At 43.9% G+C, this 19,621-nt stretch overlaps 1 protein-coding gene across 5 annotated transcripts in view; it reads left to right on the top strand.

The window, feature by feature from the left end:
* LNX1 (ligand of numb-protein X 1) overlaps positions 1-19,621 on the top strand; it is a 174,934-nt gene that overhangs the window by 123,723 nt on the left and 31,590 nt on the right. For all 5 annotated transcript variants that reach the window (XM_049092957.1, XM_049092958.1, XM_049092956.1 and 2 more), the window contains 2 exons: positions 15,439-15,680; positions 16,179-16,331. In XM_049092957.1, the coding sequence (XP_048948914.1) occupies positions 15,439-15,680; positions 16,179-16,331 (395 nt within the window). The remainder of the gene's footprint in view (positions 1-15,438; positions 15,681-16,178; positions 16,332-19,621) is intronic.

Genomic DNA, 19,621 nt, shown 5'->3' with positions numbered 1-19,621 from the left:
GAGGGGGACACCTGAAACCACCATAGGCCCACACAGCTCGTTCCTATTAAATCATGACAAAAATCAATGAAAAGGGAAAAGACCTAGAGGAAGGGCCATGGGGCCGACCTAGTTTTAAAACTGGAAATCCCTTGGGGTGCCTGGGTGCTCAGTCGGTTTAAGCGGTGGACTCTGGGTTTCCATCGGGTCCTGATCTCAGGGTTGTGGGATCGGCCCTGTGTTGTGCTCTGTGTTCAGTGCAGATCTGCTTGTCCCTCTGCCTCTGCTCCTCCTCCGCCACCCCCACATCCTCCCAACCCCACCGCCGCTCTTTCTCTTGCTCTCAAATAAATAAAAATCTTTAAAAAATAAAACAAACAAAAAACCGACCTGGAAATCTCTCATCCCCAGGCCCCCAGTCAGTCCTAGGCAAACAGGGATGTTTGGTCCCCTTCGACATCAACTGCGTAACCCTGGGCATGGGAACTTTTGTGTCAGGTTTCCGCATCTGCACAATGGGGATAACATCAGCTACCTCATTCTGCTGTGGGGAGGAGTAAATGAAAGCAGGTAAAGTGCTGAGACCTTCCTGACCTACATTAAGGACTACGCGTGTTTCTTTATCGTAGAACAACTTGACAGCTTCCTGGTTTCAATGGACAGCAAAGCCCCAGACTGAGGAAGTGTGTGTGACTCACAGCTCCTTTGTTTACTGCTGCGTCCTCTTGGATAAGTCGCTTACCCTATCTCTGCCTCATTTGTCCCATTTGTAAAATGGGAATGCTAGCGCCCAGCTGGGGCAGTATTTGCTCCGAATAAGCCACGATACCGTGTCTCATGATAAAGATCAAGCACAGAGGTGATGCTTTGACTTGCTATTAATAGGAGAGAGAATGTACCCCTAGCAAGTGTGGGACAGGTAGGTCCGCTTCTCTTCTCCCTCTGACACAGTAGCATCCTCCCCCCTTTTTTAAAGATTGTATTTACTTATTCATGACAGACACAGGGAGAGAGAGGGAGAGGCTGAGACATAGGCAGAGGGAGAAGGAGAAGCAGGCTCCCTGCAAGGATCCCGATGCAGGATCCGATCCCAGGACCCCAGGATCAGGACCTGAGCCGAAGGCAGATGCTCAACCATTGAGCCTCCCAGGCCTCCCAACAGTAGCATCCCCTTCTCCACAGGGGATACATCCTGAGACCCGGAGCAGGTGCCTGAAACTGCTGGTAGCGCCAAACCCTCTATGTACTATGTTCTCCTATCCATACACCCCTGTGATAAAGTATAATTTATAAATTAGGCCCAGTAAAATATTAACCAATAATACAATAGTATTATTATAACAATATACTGTGACTTATGTGCATGATCTCGTTCTCAAAATCTTACTCTATGGTACCCTTGTTCTTCTTGTGACAAAGTGAGATGATGAAATGCCAGGTGACAAGGGGGGTGAATGACACAGGCATGGTGTAGCACCCAGCGACTGCTGACCTTCTAACCACCTGTCAGGAGGAGGACCCTCTGTTTCCTGACTGTCGTGGACCGCAAGTAGCAAACCATGGAAAGCGAGACAGTAGATAAGGGGGAGAGTATTGGAAATCCAATTTTTCTACCCAAATGTGGTGTATTTCTACTGTACATTTTAATATGAATACCTGGACTAAGGGGCTCCACCTAAAAGAGGAACAGATCACCTACAGATGCTCACCTGCTCTGAGAGGATCATTTTAAGCCTCTGTTTCTTAGGATGCTTGGGGCCATACATATTCTTGGAGATAATTAGGTGGGTTTGTTTTTTTGTTTTTTTTTTTTTTTTTTTTGCAGGGGGGAGAGGAAGAATGGCAGGGAGACAGCAAGTAAAGGGCATTTGGGGACCACTATACCTGCCTCCCCCACCCACCAACCCACCAATATGCTCTACAGACATGGCCTTGTTGACCTGGCAAAAGCAAAGGCATAAGGAACACAAAGCTCACTGCTCATGCCTGTCAACTGCAAACCTAAGGATGCCAACGGGCCACCCTTGGCAGCTCCAGCTTTTTGCATTCTTCATAGCACCACTCAGGAGTTGACTGTGGATATACGGTAGTAAAGAATATAAGGTTATATGGGGCTCCCAGGTGGCTCAGTCGGTTAAGCATCCAGCTCTTAATTTCAGCTCAGGTCATGCTCTCGGGGTCCTAGGATGGAGCCCCGCAATGGGCTCCACCTCAGTGGGGAGTCTGCTTGAGATCCTCTCCCTCTCCCTCTGTCTTCTTCCACTCATCCCTCCTCTCTCACTCCTTTGTCTTTAAAATCTTTTTTTAAGGATCTCCTTTATGTACTTATGAGAGACACACAGAGAGAGGCAGAGACACAAGCAGAGGGAGAAGCAGGCTCTCCACATAGGGAGCCCGATGTGGAACTCGATCCCAGGACCCTGGGATCACGACCTAAGCCAAAGTCAGATGCTCAATGACTGAGCCACCCAGGCGTCCCTAAAATAGTTTTTTTTTAAAAAAAGAATATAAGGTTATAAATAACCTCCTTCTAAGGTTCTTTGCATTTTCCCTGCCTCCTGCATTGCAGTCATCTCTAAACCCTCAGTGACCTGGATGCATGGTATGCTATAGACCTAAGGCGCCTGCCTCAATTGAAAGCCTTGGGTTGACATCTCAGTGCCTCTACTTACCAGCTGAGTGGCCTTAGGAGAATTACTTAATCTCTCTGTGCCTTAATCTCTCACTGGCAAATGGTGAAAGGGATCTCCGTCATTGAGATGAGGTGAGGACTGAATGGGCTAATATGTGCAAAGCATGTAGACTAGCACCTGGTCCATAGTAAGTATACCGTATGTGCTGGCAGTAATTGTAAGTTATTAACTGTGAGTTGGGATTTAAAGAATAAAAAAGTGTAGCCACAGATTATCTTGCAGACCTAACTCTATAAACAAATAGAAAAAATAGAAAAGGAGAGCCGCTCACATGAGGTTAAGAGTATCTACTTCAAAATACTGACACCATGCAGAGACTGGCCAACTGTTTCTAATGTGTGCGCAGCAGTGGGCCATCTGTCCCATAGATCACTATAGGAACCTATTGGCGTCTTGGGTAAACTGAGTCAAGTGCACTTGCTTAAGTTGTCCATCAGACTCGTTTGTTTTCTGAGCTGAGTCTACCTCAAGAGCCCCCTGCACCTCTCCCCACTTCACTGTGCCCAAGTCAAGAGGCTGGTGTTCCTTGCCCAAGGCTAGGCCTGCATTTCCCCGTTGCTTTCCAGTGTGTTTTTAATTTTCCCTTTCTGGTATTCATTAACAAGTGAGGCAGGGGTGGTTGGAATTGCTGGGGACATTTTCCCTAGTGGTTTGGAGGCAGAAGAAAGGGACTAATGAGAGGAAGGAGTATGTGGTTGGTGGTGATGTAAGAAGTCCATCAGCTCCCCCCAGGGGGCGAGGGGGTCTTTCAGGCTCAAGTTCATACTTAGGGTCTAAACAAATTCCCAAAGGGTGGGCTTGACCAACTGATGACCTCTTTTACTTATTAACTAATGCTGACGTCCCCTGTGACTACACTAAAGTGCTAATGACTTTTTTCATGTATAGTTTCTAGTAGCTTTGTGAGCAGCCATGTAATTCGACCCCAGAGGACATGGGTTTTAACCTAGGGAAGGAGCCAAAGTAGTCCAGACAAGGACGAATGACTTTACCTAACATTTTTCGTCCAAAGAGATTATTGAAGAAGGTGCAGGTATAGTGAGTGTGAATTCTAGAAAATATCCAATCTGGACCCAGGAAGGTCCCTAGGGAGAGCATATGCTTAGGACCAGGCTGCCTGAGAAGCAGAGGAATCCTATTAATAGGAGTGGTATTACTGTTCCTTGAGTCTTGTCCAAGTAACATGATCAGGATTAATTCGTAAGGGTGGGTCCTGTTCGAGGGTGGGCTCAGGGAGCTCAAATGGGACTTTTTGGAAGATGATGATTGATACATTTATTTTTATCTTAAACACAAGAATTTCTAGTACTGTGCAGTAAACGGATCATGAAATACTAGTCATCATGTCTTTAAAATATATAGCCTGCCTTCTTCGGAAAAAAAAAAAAAGAATCAAGGCAGCCTGCAACAAATAAAAACACATCTGGGCCAGCACAACTAAAAGTATAAACCTTCTGCCTCTAACAAAAGGGGCAAGGAAAAACATAGCATAGGGCATTATGCTAAGTGAAATAAGTCAAAGACAAATACCGTATGATATCACTTATGTGTATTAAAAAAAACAAAACAAAAAACAAGTTCCTAGATACAGAGAACAGGAGGGCAGGTGGATATGTGAAATGAGTGAAGGGTATAAAAAGGCACAAATTTCCAGTTACAAAATAAGCCACGGGGATTAACATATAACGGGGCGACTCTAGTTAGCAGTACTGTATTGCATATTTTAAAGTTACTCAAAGTAGGTCTCAAAAGTTCATATTACAAGGAAACTGTCACTGCATGGGTGATGGATGTTAAGTAGACTTATCACGATCATTTCATAATATGTACAAGTATCAAATTGTGTTGTATGCCTGAAACTAATAATGTTGTACGTCAATCATCCCTCAATAAAATTCATCAAGAGAAAAAAACTAACTGGGCCAGCACAATTCAAAGCATAAACAAAAGGTGTCTTAAAAAAGGAAGAAAAAAAATGGCCATTTCCCAAATCTCTCAGGCTGCTGACATACCCACATCCATGAGTGCTGTCAGCACAGTGTCGAGAATGTCATGGTGGGCAAGACGAGCTGGATTTTTAATCTCGTGGAAGTGATGTCCTTTTCGGGGGAGACCTATCTTTACAAGGGAAGCAAGTAAACATACAAAATAAATTTCCTAAGATGTTAAGGAAGTGAAATCAGGCACTGGTGGGAGAGGTGTGGCCTATTTTAGATCAACGGAGTCTCTAAGGAGGTGACTTTGAGCCTTCTACACTCAACTCATCCCTTGGGTTCCCTCTTGCCCTTTCCAGTGTTGGCATCAGATTTCTCACTGCCCAGTTATCTCCTGCCCCCACAGGCACAGCTTAATCCTGCCGAACCTCGGAAGTGGATTATGGAATCAGTTGCCTTGGGTCTTTATCCCCTGCACACTCCCAGTATCTGTCCTCCTCGGTGTCCCTTCAGCTCTGTTTTTTCCCCCTGTCAATGTCCCTTGGGACAGAGTCCCTGTGAACCCAATGATGCTGGCTCCTGCCATGTACTTGCTTCCTTGGGGCCTCTGAATGTAGCATTCATATCTAGACTGCTGGATCAATGTCCTTCATTTTTCTAGACTCAGCTCCAGCTTCCTGTGCTCTGGGAGCCTTCCCCGGTTGCTTCCAAGCACAGCGAGTGGCCACTTTCTCTAATCTCTCCACACTTGGCTCGTACCTCTGTGTCCCTCAGATAACGTGACATGGGGATTTTTCAGTTTTCATGTTCATCACCTTGAATGCATACGCTGTGTAGAGTTGTATCCTTTTTTTTTTTTTGCATCCGTAGTGTCTCACTTCGTGCCTAATATATAATAACTATGCTAGTTACTGCTTATTGCTCCTCTGTTCCAGATCCTGTTGGATCCTTTACGTGGATCTTGAAATCTTACAGTAAACGTTGGTGTGCACATCTGGGAAATGAGGCTCAGAGATTACGGAATTTGTCACAGAGCAGGAAGATGGCAGACCTAGGATTCCCACCCAGATGTCTTAAACTCAAAAGTCTGTGGTTTTGTTGCCTTGCTATGCCATCTTTCTCAGGAAGAATTTCCTAAGTGTATATTGAATGGAAAACAAAGCATTTTAAAGTCACTTGCCTGCTCTACCAGCATAATCCATCAAAAGGTGGTGTATGATAGCTATTACTTAGTTCTACTATGTGTGTAATAGTTTTAAAATCCATATCAAATAAAATCCTATGAAAGTTATTAGGGAAGTAAGTGAAAAGCAGAAGAATAAAAAAAAAAGATCTCCCCTCTTCTCTTTCATTTTCTCCTCTTGAGTTGGAGTGAGGGCAATGAAAAGGAACATCATGAGCTTGCTGAGGGAAGAAGGAGACCCACATCTTATCACGATCAGCTGTGATAATTATGTGTTCTCAGGACCATGAGGATGAATCCAGCCATTCCCAGTTTGATAATTTCAATAAATGGAACACCAGAAGGGTGACTGTTGTTTAGTACAACTCAACAAATGTTGACTGGATGCCTGCCCTAGGAAACGTATATGCTATTCAGACCTTCTGAGAGGCACCTGGGTGACCAGACTTTGTCCCTTTATAGCCCCTGGAACAAGACTTGCCCTGAGCTAACTGGTTAGCGGGGGTAGAGCTAATGTGCCTCGAAGGTAGGTGGCAAGTAACATGGGAATCCATGAGCTAACTCTTCCCCCAGCACTAGTACGAGTACCAATGAGGAAGTTATTACATGCCTAGAAGGATCAAGACTTCACAATTGAGTTCTATTGGCTAAATTATGGAACTAGGCTCTTCCCAACCTCCCTTGGGAGCTTGCATTCTGTAGAGAAAAAAATAAGCAGGGGAGAGGGCGTGGGATAGGATGCGCCAGGGAGGAAAAAAAAAAAAGTTGCTCTGAGTGGTCAGGAAAGGTGGATTTTAATCACAGACCTGAAAATGAGGAAGCAGACCAGGTGGGAACCTGGAGAGAGTGTTCCAGGTAGGGGCAACAGCAGAATGCAAAGCCCCCCAAAGCAGGAATGGGCTGGGCCCTGGGAGAACCAGCAGGGGGTGAAAGAGTGAGGGGTGGGGATGAAGGCAGGGAGTCACAGGACAGAGAACACAGGACCTTGTGAGCCTTTACAAGTACCTTGTGCTCTATGGAGAATAGATGGGGAAAGGAGGACAAGTGTAGAAGCAGGGAAGCCCCATAGAAGGCTGTTGCCATGATCCAGGGATTGATGATGGTCGCTTGGACCAGGATGGTGGCAGTGGAAGTGATGAGAAGTAGTTGGATTCTGGATATATCTTCTTGGTTGTATTTGAAGTGCTGAGAGACAGAAAGGACTCAGGGATGACACTGAGGTTTTTGGCCTGAACAACAGGAAGGATGTGAGGTGCTGTTCAATAAAACAGGGAAGATGTGAGAAGAGTTGGTTTGGCAGGGAAGCTTAGGATGATTGGATATGTTGAGTTCAAGGACCTGTGAGACGTGGAAGTGAAGACATGGAGGAAGCAGGTTGATATATGAGCCTGGAGAGCCGGGGAGGATCCAGGCTGGGGGCCAGGCCACAGGAGGGGAGAAGGCATGGAGCCCCGCAGGCTGGATTCAAATCCCAGCTCCACCCTGTGAACCTAGACAAGGCTTTCTTCCCTGTTGGCTTGTGTCCTCACCTGTGAAGTGGAGGTGACATAATGAGAATTTACAGGACAGTCGGGAGGGTTAAGGAAGGCAACACACGTAGCGTGTAACATGGTACACAGTAGATCAATAGGCAATAACTGTCTTCTTCCCAACCCCTTTCGGGGGTGAGCCCATGATCCATACAGATGGGACAAGGCCTAGAACGTCAGCACGAGGACTTGGGACTATCTGTAATGCAGTGAAAAATATTTCTACAGGAAATTTTTGAGTAAAATACATTGTGTTGGTTAGTTTAGTATGGACTGGCTGGGGAGGAAGACCGGGAGCAGGGAGACGGGCTGGGTCGTGTTGCGAAGCAAGGGGGGTCCAGGGTCAGGAGGGTTGGGGTGGGAGCACAGGAGATGGAGTACGCATGTCTTAGGCCCACCCTCTGGTGCAGAGCCACCAGCACCTTCATAAAGGCCTTCTCGGAGCCAAAGCACTAAGGGTCGCTGAGAATTTCAATGGCCTGTCCCCCTCCTGTTGCCTTGCCCAAGGACACCGAGGGCCTGCTATCTCACGGTGGCCCACATCTCTTGCAGCAGTTTCCTGGCCTGGCCCCAAGGACCTGGAGCCAAAGTTGAGTCACTCATCCTTTCAGTGGAGCAGCTGAAGCCGAAGACCCTGCCACCGGCAGGAGAGCTTGCTTCCCTCCAGAGCTCCCCGCACCCCCCAGCTCGATTCACTGCCTGAAAGAGTGAACACATCCATTAGGGTTGGATGGCTCCCTGTCCCATTAAGCAGTAGCTTGGGGCAAGTCATTAGCTCTCCCAGGACTGAGAGACAAACATCTGGGAATTCAGTCTCCTCAAGCTTGGGTCAGAAATAGGGCTGGGGCAGATCTTGAAAGGGATGCCCCTTCTAGAGCCATCTGTCCTATGTATGCGTGCACACACCCTCACTCAGTGGGGACAGGGGGAGATGGGGGAAAAAGTAAAGGGAGGGTAGCACTGCTTCAAAGAGGACTGAAAGGAGAGAAATGGGTCTGACCAAGTCACATTGGCTGGGTGGTTGGGGTTTTGCTGGGGTTTTGGTTTTTGTTTTTACTTGTTTCTTTTTTATTTTATTTCTAATCCCCAGAGGTAGAAATTGTCTTCTCTTGAGATAGATCTGGCCTATGGGTGTGTTTTGTTTGGCCCGCACAATGGTTTTTAAAATGTTGACTTTGTTGTACAGTCTCTTGATTTTTACAAGTTGACATCAGAAACTGGATTTCAGCTTATAAAGTTTTCACTCCAGCAGCACTGGGCTGTTTTTTTTTTTTTCTTTGAGGTAGAAATTGAGGTAGTTAATTGACATATAACTCTATTAGTGATTAATTCCAAGTGTACCGCGTAATTATTTGATATTGCGAAATGATCTAGTGAAGTCTAGTGAATATCCATCCTCTGCGTAGTTTTAAATTTTTATTTTGGGGATGAGGAATTTTAAAATTTACTCTCTTACCAACTTCCAACTATGCAATACAGTATTATTTACTAGTCACCATGCTATATACATTGCCTCCCCGTGACTTCTTTTTAATTTTTTAACAGCTGTTTGTATGTTTTTTATTCCCTCTACTCATTTTACCTATCCCCACATCCCTTCTTTGGCAACCCCCAATGTGTTTCTAGAAGCTTTGGGGTATTTTGATTTTGTTTTTGCTACTGTTGTTTTAGATTCCACATACAAATGAGATCATACAATATTTGTCTTTCTCTGACTTACTGCGCTTACCATAATGCCCTCAAGGTCCACTTGCTGTCACAAGTGCAAGATTTCCTTCTTTCTTATGGTTCAGTAATGTTTTATTGTATATATACTACATTTTCTTTACCTGATCATTCATTGATGGACCCTTGTGTGGTTTCCATTTCTCGGCTTTTGTGAATAATGCTGCAGGGAACATCGGTGCAGATGTTTTTTTGAATTGGTGTGGGGTTTTTTGTTTTATTTTGTTTTTTTTCTTTTTTTTTTTTTTCCAGATCAATACCTAGATGTAAACTGCTGGATCATATAGTAGTTCTATTTTTAGGTTTTTTTTTAGGAATCTCCATATTGTTGTCCAGAGTGGCTGCATCAATTTACATTCCCACGAGCAGCACACAGGGTTACCTTTTCTCCATATCCTCACCAATACTTAGTTCTTGGTCTTTAGTAACAGCCATTCTACAAGTGTGACAGAATCTCTCATCGTGGTTTTCATTTGCATCTCCCTGAACGACTAGTGATGTTGAGCATCTTTTCATGTACCTGTTGGCCATCTGTATATGTCCCTTTTAAATCTGATTGTTTCCTGCTGTTGTATGACTCCTGTATGTGTTTTGGAGATTAACCCTTTATCAGCTTTATGATTTGCAAATATTTCCTTCCATTTTGTAGTTTGCCTCTTCATTTTGGTGAGGGTTTCCTCAGCTGTTAGGAAGCTTGTTAGTTTGATGTAGTCTTGCGTATTGATTTTTGCTTTTGTTGCCTTCGCTTTTGGTGTCAGGTCCAAAAAGTCGTCGCCAAGACTGATGTCAAGGAGCTTACTGCTTATGTTTCCTTCTAGGATTTGTATTGTTTCAGGCCTTACATTCAAGTCTTTCATCCATTTTGGGCTAATTTTTGGATACGGTACAAAATAGTGGTCCAGCTTCATTCTTTTGCGTGTGGCTGTCCAGTTTTCCCAGCACCATTTATTAAAGAAATTGCGCTTTTCTCACTGTGTATTCTTGCCACCTTTGTCATAAATTAATTGACCATATATACATGAGTTTCTGGACTCTACTGTCTCCCATAGACTCATATGTCTGTTTTTATGCCAATACTATAATGTTTTGCTTGCTATGGCTTTGTAAAATAGTTTTAAATCAGGCAGCACAATGTCTGCAGTTTTGTTCTTTCTCAAGATTGCTTTGGGTCTTGGAAGTCTCTTGTGATTCCATACAAATTTTAGATTATTCTATTTCTGTGAAAATGGCATTGGAAGTTTAATAGGGATTGCATCGAATCGAGATTGCTGTAAGTGGTTGCACACTTTAGCAGTTTTGTTCTAATCCATGAGCACAGAATAGCTTTCCATTGATGTGTACCATCTCCAATTTCTTTTCTTTTTTTTTAAGATTTTATTTATTTATGAGAGACACAGAGAAAGAGGCAGAGGGAGCAGCAGGCTCCATGCAGGGAGCCCAACATGGGACTCAATCCCAGGTCTCCAGGATCACGCCCTGGGCCAAAGGCAGACGCTCAACCGCTGAGCCACCCAGGCGTCCCACCATCTCCAATTTCTTTAGTGTCTTATAGTTTTCAGTGTACAAATCTTTCATCTCTTGGGTTAAATTTATTCTGAGGTATTTTATTTCATTTGATCCAATTATAAGTGAAACTGTCTTCTTAATGAATTATCAGAAATTATTAGTAAGTAGAAACACAACAGATTTTTGTATATTGATTTTTATATCCTGCAACATTACTGAATTCATTGATTAGTCCTAATAGTCTTTTGGTGGAATTTTTAGGGTTTTCTATAATATCATGTCATTTGCAAATAGTGACAGATTTACTTCTTCCTGTCTAGTTTGGATGCATTTTATTCCTTTTTCTTACTTAATTGCTCTCAGGCTGGTCTTCTTGATATAGGGACCAGTGAAGGCCCATAACAGCTTCTAGACCCTTGAAATGGAGCAGCACTGCTCACCATGGTCCTCACCGGGTCCGACCATCCTAGTTCCCTCACTTCACTAGCATATGAGTTTGCAAGTCTTGGCTTAAAGTAGGATCAGACTGGGTAATTAATTAACTCAATGTGAAGAACAGACTTGATGTTTACCTATTTCAGAAGTGAGCAAAGAGAGAAAGAATGTGAGGGAAGTTAGATCAAAGGGAAGCTGTGTAGTTAGCCAGACTATTATGATGAGATATTGAGGCTCTCTTTCTTACAGATAATGTATATTCTTCTATCCTAAGTGGATAAGTTCACTGTCAGAAGGGAGTCCTCCACTGCAAAACAGCTGATGCTTCCTAGTTGGGTAAATTCAGCAGGACACCCCATCAGAGCCTCTGTGAATTATGTTGGGGTCTAGCGTGCTTCGGGTTAACTCCTTTAACTAGCAAACTCATGGACTCAGGAATTTTTCAAGAAAGGGGTTCATTTCCTCTTCTTGCTCCCCATCCCCTTGCAAAATAAAAACAGAAAACAACAAGCAAACAAACAATTCCATGGCACATCCATTGTCCACATTCTTTTTTTTTTTTAAGATTTATTTATTTATTTATTCATGAGAGACAGAGAGGCAGAGACACAGGCAGAGGGAGAAGCAGGCTCCATTCAGGGAGGCTGATGTGGGATTTGATCCCAGGTCTCCAGGATCAAGCCCTGGGCCAAAGACAGGTGCTAAACCGCTGAGCCACCCAGGGATCCCCCCCATTGTCCACATTCTTATATTAAAGCTGATTTACCTCTGCTAACTTTGATATAAGAGTTCAGGATCCCCTTATTACAAAAAAAAATGATTCAGAGTTGCTTTGTTGAACAGATGGCATATCCAAAGTGCACAGTTTGTTTGAAAAATAGTTTTTTTATGTTCCTTGTGTTCATCCTTCAAGTTCATGGCCATCACCCATCACCACCTGAGAGTACTTAGTACTTAGGATAACTAAAAGGGAGAATAAATCCTGCTTGCTTTGAACACAACCCAAGGTTCACTGTATGTTCCTGTACTGGCCAATGCTAATCAGCTCTTCCCCACTCCTCCCCTCTTTTGTGCTTATAAATCAAGAGCCCTCAGTATTAGTCACCACAAAAGAGATAATTAGTGAGTACAACCTGCTACCTTCATAGATCATTCTGTGCCTTGGATTCAAGCTAAGCCAAGAAACTGGAGCAAGCAGCATCACACAATTATGAGTTGCTTTAGCAGAACATTTTTTATTCAAGGCATATGAGTCTGGACATTTAAATCTAGATTCTGTACCCACCCCCAACCCCAGCTGTCATAAAGACAGCTACGATATGAGGCAAAGGGAAGGTTACTTACCCATTTTATAAGGTTTTCTTTTCCTAGACTAAAACATGTGACTCTGGAACCCCAAGGACTTGGAACAGCAATGATTTCTTAATGGTATGCTCTTTAGATTGAGATATTTTAAATATCCTCCACATGAATGCGGCAGCAAAATAAGATGTCCCTTTGTTCCATTGGGATGTGCTATATCCTCCCAAGAAGCCATGGCTTGTGCCCTTACCAGCCATTTGTCCAACTGGAAAATTCATTTCCTGCTCTGGCCGGGCACATGGTCAAGGGCATTGCTGCCCCCAAGAAAAGAAAGGCTGTTCCCAGTCCAACTTAATAGTCTAGGAACTTCCTTCCCATGCATTGCTAACCAAATATTGTTGGCTTGTGTAGAAGTGTTCCACTCATGTATTTATGACTTTGGAGCTGTTCAAATGCATGCTGGCTTTTATTTTTTCCATCACACAGTGATTCTTCCAATTTTTTTAGTTTCCCGTATCAACTACTTTGCTATTTTTAAGCAGAACAATTTTAAGCCAAAGTAGCTAATCAGAACAGTAAAACCTTACCAATTCATGCAAACAGCTTAAACTCTTTCAGTGAGGGGAAAGACTAGCATTAAAAACTGGAGGCCTGTTTCATCTTTTAGAAGATAAGGGTATAGGATTGTATAACCAAAGTCCTTTTCTACTAATATTAAAACCACATTTCAAATAAAATAAAATAAAATAAAATAAAATAAAATAAAATAAAACCACATTTCATCAAATCTAAGATGCCGTTGTTCATAAGAAACATATTTTATGTACCAACAGCTTTAAAAATTGACTGGTTAAATTATTTTAAAACACCTTTAAAGATTTCCCTGCAGTGTGTGGATTGGTCACGTCAGACGCTTATGGTTTTGAAATCCATTCAGACAAATTTGGTGACCTCTCCTGCCCTCTAGTTGTATTGTTTGGCATGAAATAGGCCAGTCCTTTTGAATGATCTCAGTAACAAAATATAACACCACTTTTTTTTTTATCTCCTTGGGGACATCTTCCTTTATAAGCAAATAAAGCATTTCCTTGTCTCTTTACAAGAAAATATAGCATTGCTGTCTTCCTCCTGACAATGAATATTTGCTTTATCAACATCAAACTTACATGCCACTGCTGTTTTTAGAGACTTCTATATATACAGTTAACTTTTCTTTTCAGTGCTGAACCATAATGTAATCTTTTCTAAGAAAGACATCGAATGGCAAGTAAATTCAACGACGTAGCACAAAGAATGGACACAACTCAATGGAAGTTACAAGATGGTCACCTGTGACTGTGTTTGCCCTGCTCAGATAATGACCTCTGCATCATGGCTGCAGCTTTGCAGTAGAAGCTACAGGACTCCCTCCATCACCCGTGCATTTCTAATCTCAGGATGTTAGAGTATGAACAAACAAGCATCCTAGAATGGATCCAATTATGGAAGTAGCTACAATCTTGTGATGACATACCGTATATCTGGCAGGGTTCTAAAATCTTGGCAAGACCTAATATTGACCCGACCTCACAGCAGCCCTAGACGTATGTGCAGATGAGGACATTTAACCAGGTTAACAAAATTGCCCCAGATTACACAGGTAAATTTCAGAGCAAGGATTCTGATGCAGAAAATAAGTCATTCTATCCACCAGCTCTATGTTTCAACAGGTCATGTAAATCGTGTGCATATCAACTGTAGACTGCTGTTTGATTCCTTTGACCTGTAAGAACATGAAGAAACATCACTTCAAATAGGCTTTCAAAGGATCTGTGTTTAAAATAGCTCAACCTAGTAAATTGAACACCAATAAAAAATTAAAAAAATAAAATAAAATAAAATCAGAAATAAAAAAAAATAAAAAAAATAAAAAATAGCTCAACCTTGGGCAGCCTGGGTGGCTCAGCGGTTTAGTGCCGCCATCCTGGGGCTGATCCTGGACACCCAGGATCGAGTCCCACATCGGGCTCCCTGCATGGAGCCTGCTTCTCCCTCTGTCTGTGTCTCTGTCTCTCTCTCTGTCTCTATGAATAAATAAATAAAATTTTTAAAATAAATAAAAAATAAAATAGTTCAACCACAGATTTTCTTTTTTTCTTTTCTTTTCTTTTTTTTTTTTTTTAACCACAGAAGATTTTCTGTAAGGAACTGATAAAAAATAATTTATTATTAGTCCATCCATTATAAGCAAATGGACATTTCTTAAAGGGACTCACCCATATGATTTCTGCTTTCCAACAATTGTGGGAGCTGATGTGACTGTCCACTGCCACTTGCTCACCACAGTAGGATGAGATGATCAACTTGTCACTATTTTCTGACCAAAACGCTACCTAAGAGCTGAAATGACTTTCTCAGTGACATGTAGATGTACATTCACAGCAAAATATGGACCTAAATCAGCTTATACCTTGGCCTCCTGGCCCTGGGGTCTGCTCTTTAACATGGAGAGTGAATGGTTATAGACGATTACCATTTCCTTTCTTAAAGACCATGAATGTAGTTTTCCTTTCCTAATGTTGGAAGACATGAGAATGAATAGGATTTTAGTACACAGGAGCCCCCGGCCCCTGGTTCTGGCCAGCAGCCCAGAGGTAGAGCATGGAAGTCAGCAAGCTTGCCTCTAGAGAATACTGATGCTGAGTAAACCCCTGTGGCTTTGTGGCGATGGCAATTCTGTTTCCATGGACAGTTAAATACGGAATCTGGGAGGAGCTTTGTATTTATGTTCAGTGCTTTGGAAACCAAACCCAAAAGAAAGGACTGAGTGTGACTAAGGACTTTTGTGGTCAAAATAAACACCAACAGGAGGGAATGACCAAGTCCATAGTTGAAGACTGCCAGCCTCAAGCTCTGGCCTTGTAGATACCAGTGTAGAGAGAGCTTTAAGAGAATGCAAAAATCATCTTTTGGCATTTTTTTTCTGAAGCCACTAAATTATTTAGCTGATGAGTGTATATTGAGTACCTCCCTGTGATAAAGGGAGTGGGGGGGAGCAAACATAGGAGCAAACAACTCACGTTGCAAGTGCAACAAGCATGTATACTTGAAGAAGCCTGGTTGAACAATGAGCAAAGCCACATTTTCTGACCTCCCACTGGTTTTTGTTACAGCTGTAAAGGTGCTTCCCACTACGGCCTGACCAAAGACAAGAAGAGGCGCTCTCAAGATGGCTGCCCCGATGGCTGCGTGAGCCTCACGGCAACAGCTCTCTCCCCAGAGGTCTCTGCCACTGCCACCGTCTCCTTGGTGACAAATGAGCCTGGCCTAGACAACCCTGCCTACGTGTCCACCGTGGAGGATGGTCAGCCAGCAGACAGCCCATTGGACTCTGGCCGGAGCAACCGAACTAGGGGTGAGTCAAACGGGTGGTTGTCTGGGAACAGGCTCCTTGCCTTGAGATTGCCCTCTGTGGAATACTTACTGTAGAGAGTTCTAGAAATGTTTTTTTAAAGGGGAAATCATTCTGGTAGTTTTGGCAGCAATCCAACGTCCAATCCTCCAAAGTGAAATGAAACCACAAGTACCTCAGATCATTAAAAACGTGTAATCGAACTTGGTGGAAGGAGCCAAGCCAGGGCCGATGATTTACCACTGCCAGTGTCGGCACCTTCCCATCCCTGCTGCTCGAGAGAAGTGCTGCGACGTTCAGCCCAGCAAAAGAGAAAAGCAGGTTTTTAAACAATCCATACATGTTTCATTGTAGAAAACTGAGACCGCGCAGGGAAGCAAATTACCACCTAGGAGTGATCACCGTTCTTGTGCTGTTGTATATATATCTGACCAGACGTGTAGATAAAAGCAGATTTCTGTGAATGTATAGCTGCTGTTTCTCCTTGTCTCTTGTCCTCAGCACGGCCCTTTGAGCGATCCACGATCAGAAGCAGATCTTTTAAAAAAATCAACCGAGCTCTGAGTGTTCTTCGAAGGACAAAGAGCGGAAGTGCAGTTGCCAACCAAGCTGACCAGGGCAGGGAAAATTCTGAAGACACCACTGCCCCCGAAGGTAAGTGAGCTCCCTGTGGGCCTGGACGTGGGCGAGGCCTCCAGGATGACCTCAGGGGTGATGACAACCTGACCCCGCCCACTTTCTAGGACCCCACCTTTCTAGGACAAGGGCATAAGATTTTTCTTTTTTTACCTTGACTAGACTACTTCTTACATAAGTAGCTAAAGGCAGAAATGATTCTCCTCTTTTTACAGAGGTTGAGCAAGTAGGTTTTGAAGCCCTGACCTCCAGGTGCTAGCTTCACACATATAAGAAATAATAATAATTAAATGAAGAGCATTTAGAACGGTGGCTGGGGGAATCCCTGGGTGGCGCAGCGGTTTGGCGCCTGCCTTTGGCCCAGGGCGCGATCCTGGAGACCCGGGATCGAATCCCACGTCGGGCTCCCGGTGCATGGAGCCTGCTTCTCCCTCTGCCTGTGTCTCTGCCTCTCTCTCTCTCTCTCTCTCTCTCTCTCTCTCACTGTGTGCCTATCATAAATAAATAAAAATTAAAAAAAATAGAACAGTGGCTGGCATGCAGTAAATAAGTTCTTATAACTTATAAGATATAAGTTCTTATGACGACTATGCATAATGTGTGGTTCTGAGTGTGTTTGTCCACGCAACCAATTTATTTAATGCTCAGAACAAATCTAGAAGTGGCTGCTATTATTATTACCCTCTTTTACAGATGAGAAAATCGAGGCACAGAGAGATTACCTAGCTTGCCCCGAATTACCTTGCTTAACTTTGAATCCAGGTAGCATGGCTCTAGAGTCCAGGCTCTGTTGGATCTTAGATCCTACGTGTTTTTGCTAATAAAAATGCAGCTAGGAAATATTTTATTTTTATCTTCTATTAGAGCTTCAGAGCAATGACAATAGCTTTTCAAAAAAAATGGAGCTTTCTTGGGTGCCAGGTAATGTTTGTCCTCAGTCATTTAGAGGTCACATGTCAAGGGATAGGGCTGATGATTCTCATTTTGCAGATGAAGCAACTGAGACCCAGAGAGTAACTAGCCCAAAGTCCCCCAGCTAGAAAATGACATCCGACTGTCACTCAGGCTTTCTGGCTCCAGAGCCCACTCTGTCAACTGCCGGGTTACGTGCCCTCTCCTCCTAGGGGGTTGAGAGGCCAATCCCCCACCACGGTCTTTATCATGCCTTCAGGGAATCCATGAGCTGTCCTAGAGAAGCCCTCTTGCTCACCTGTCACCTCTCCCCCCACTGCACGCACACACACACACACACACACACACACGCATGCACACACACTGCATGCTCTCACTACTCTGAGCTTTACAGTCCTGTGAATATTTCCAGGCTGTTGTTCAATTTTCACTCCCACACCCCTTCTGCAGCCACTCGAATTCCTCCTTCCAGGCTCTGTGTAGGCTTGGCCTCCTCTTAGAAGCCCCCCTGATTCCCTCAGTCCTCTTTCCCTTGTGTTCTCGACGCGCCTGCATCGTTATTATAGCAAATGTCACCTTTCATTGCAACTGCGTCTGTAAGAGCAGGGGTTCTTTGGTGAGTGTTTGCATCCTCAAGGTGAAGTGTGATATCTGGCACATATTATGGCGTTCGCCGAATGTGCAGTGACTATAGGATTACAACTTCCTTTCTGCCAGTCCTCCCTCTTATGAAAGGGTCCTGAGCTTTCTAAAGTTTTCTTCTGCCTGGATATAAGATCGGTTTGTGTGTTTATTGCAGAAATCTTTCTGAGCAGAGGTTACTGTGTGTGAAGTACTGGCCTGGGCTCTATGATTTTATACAAAGATTATAAAATCCAGTTCCTGGCTTTGAGAGGCTCGTTCATGACTGGAAGAAAATAAAATACCAGGAAGACTGAGCTGTAAACAAATGGCAGCGGCAGCCCCAGAAAAGGAGCATCACTTCGGAGCAGGGCAGCATAACCCACGTTTAAGGGGCAGTTTATGACCTGGATGGGCATTGGGATCTAGACTGGGTGTAAGAAAGCAGTGGGAGATGAGATTAAGACTAGACTGGAAGGGTCCTAGATGCCTCTCTGGGGTCTTGATTTGGGGCAGTGAGCACACCTGAAAGCTTTTGCACAGTGCAAAACTGCAGCATCTGTGTCCCAGGAAGATGGGGATGGCTGCCAAAGTAGGTGTGCAGGGGCCTGAGAGCAGGAGAGAATGGGTTTCTTCGGATGCTCCAGGGGTATATAGGGTGAGGTGCTAAAGACTCAACAACACTGGCTGGTAGTGATGGTCTTTTCAGGATTCAAAAAAAAGGCAACCAACCTTTCCAAAATGGCCTTCAAGTCTCATTGCTTCAGCAACTTGTGGTTGGGCCTGTGAACTCGCATGGCATGGTGTATCCATCCGTCATGGGGAAAGAGGCTCCGCTGCTTATTGGCTGTGTGACCCTGGCCAGGTTACTTAACTTCTCTGAGGTCCAGCATTCTGTCCTCTAAAAAGCAGGGATAATAATAATCTGCTTCATAGGATTGTTGTAACGACAAACCCCCCCAAATATGCATGCAACTGGCTAGCTCAATGCCTGGCACATAATAAACACTCAGTAAATAACGTATCCCTAGTCCTTCGGTGAGGACACGATACTCAGCAACTCTGTTTCATTCCAGACCAGTACAAATTTGGCAGTTGGATTTGTTGTTGTCATTTTAGGTTTTATTTATATGAGAGAATCTCAAGCAGACTTTCTGCTGAGCATGGAGCCTGATGAGGGGTCCATCCCATGACCCCAGGATCGTGACCTGAGCCAAAATCAAGAGTGGGATGCCCAACCGACTGAGCCACCGAGGCACCCTCCCCAAAAATTATTTTAATGCTTCGAGGTCACTAGGGTCTCATTGGCGTGGCTCTAATTCACGTTATGTAAAAGGACAACTGGGTGTGCCCTTTCACACTCTCAAATCAAATGCCCTGAGTAGTTTAGGTTTGGGAGGATGGTTTCTGTAAATCTCTTGGGGATGGGGGAGGAGCCGACAGGGAGGGAAAGGGGAGCACGAATCAGCAGCAGCTTTGATGATTATTTCTAAATCTTTGTCCAAAGTGATTTTTTTTTTTAAATCGCCATTGCCTGTCACCAGACCTGTTCCAACAAATGCTTATGGTAACGCCTACTTAATGTAATCAAAGTAGTTTAAACATTAATTGAAAGCAATCACCCAAGTACTGTTAGCACCAGGAACTGACGGATTAAGGCCGCTGCCCACAGCCTTCCAGCAAAGCCAATCTTACATTAAATTACATCCCAGCGGAGGTTAAGGACGCGCATTTGCAACGTCTCAGGCTTCCTCTGGCTGCTAAATTGCTTTGTT

Source organism: Canis lupus, chromosome 13, assembly GCF_003254725.2.
Source record: "Canis lupus dingo isolate Sandy chromosome 13, ASM325472v2, whole genome shotgun sequence".
Taxonomy (NCBI): domain Eukaryota; kingdom Metazoa; phylum Chordata; class Mammalia; order Carnivora; family Canidae; genus Canis; species Canis lupus.
This window is presented reverse-complemented; position numbering and strand designations above follow the sequence as displayed.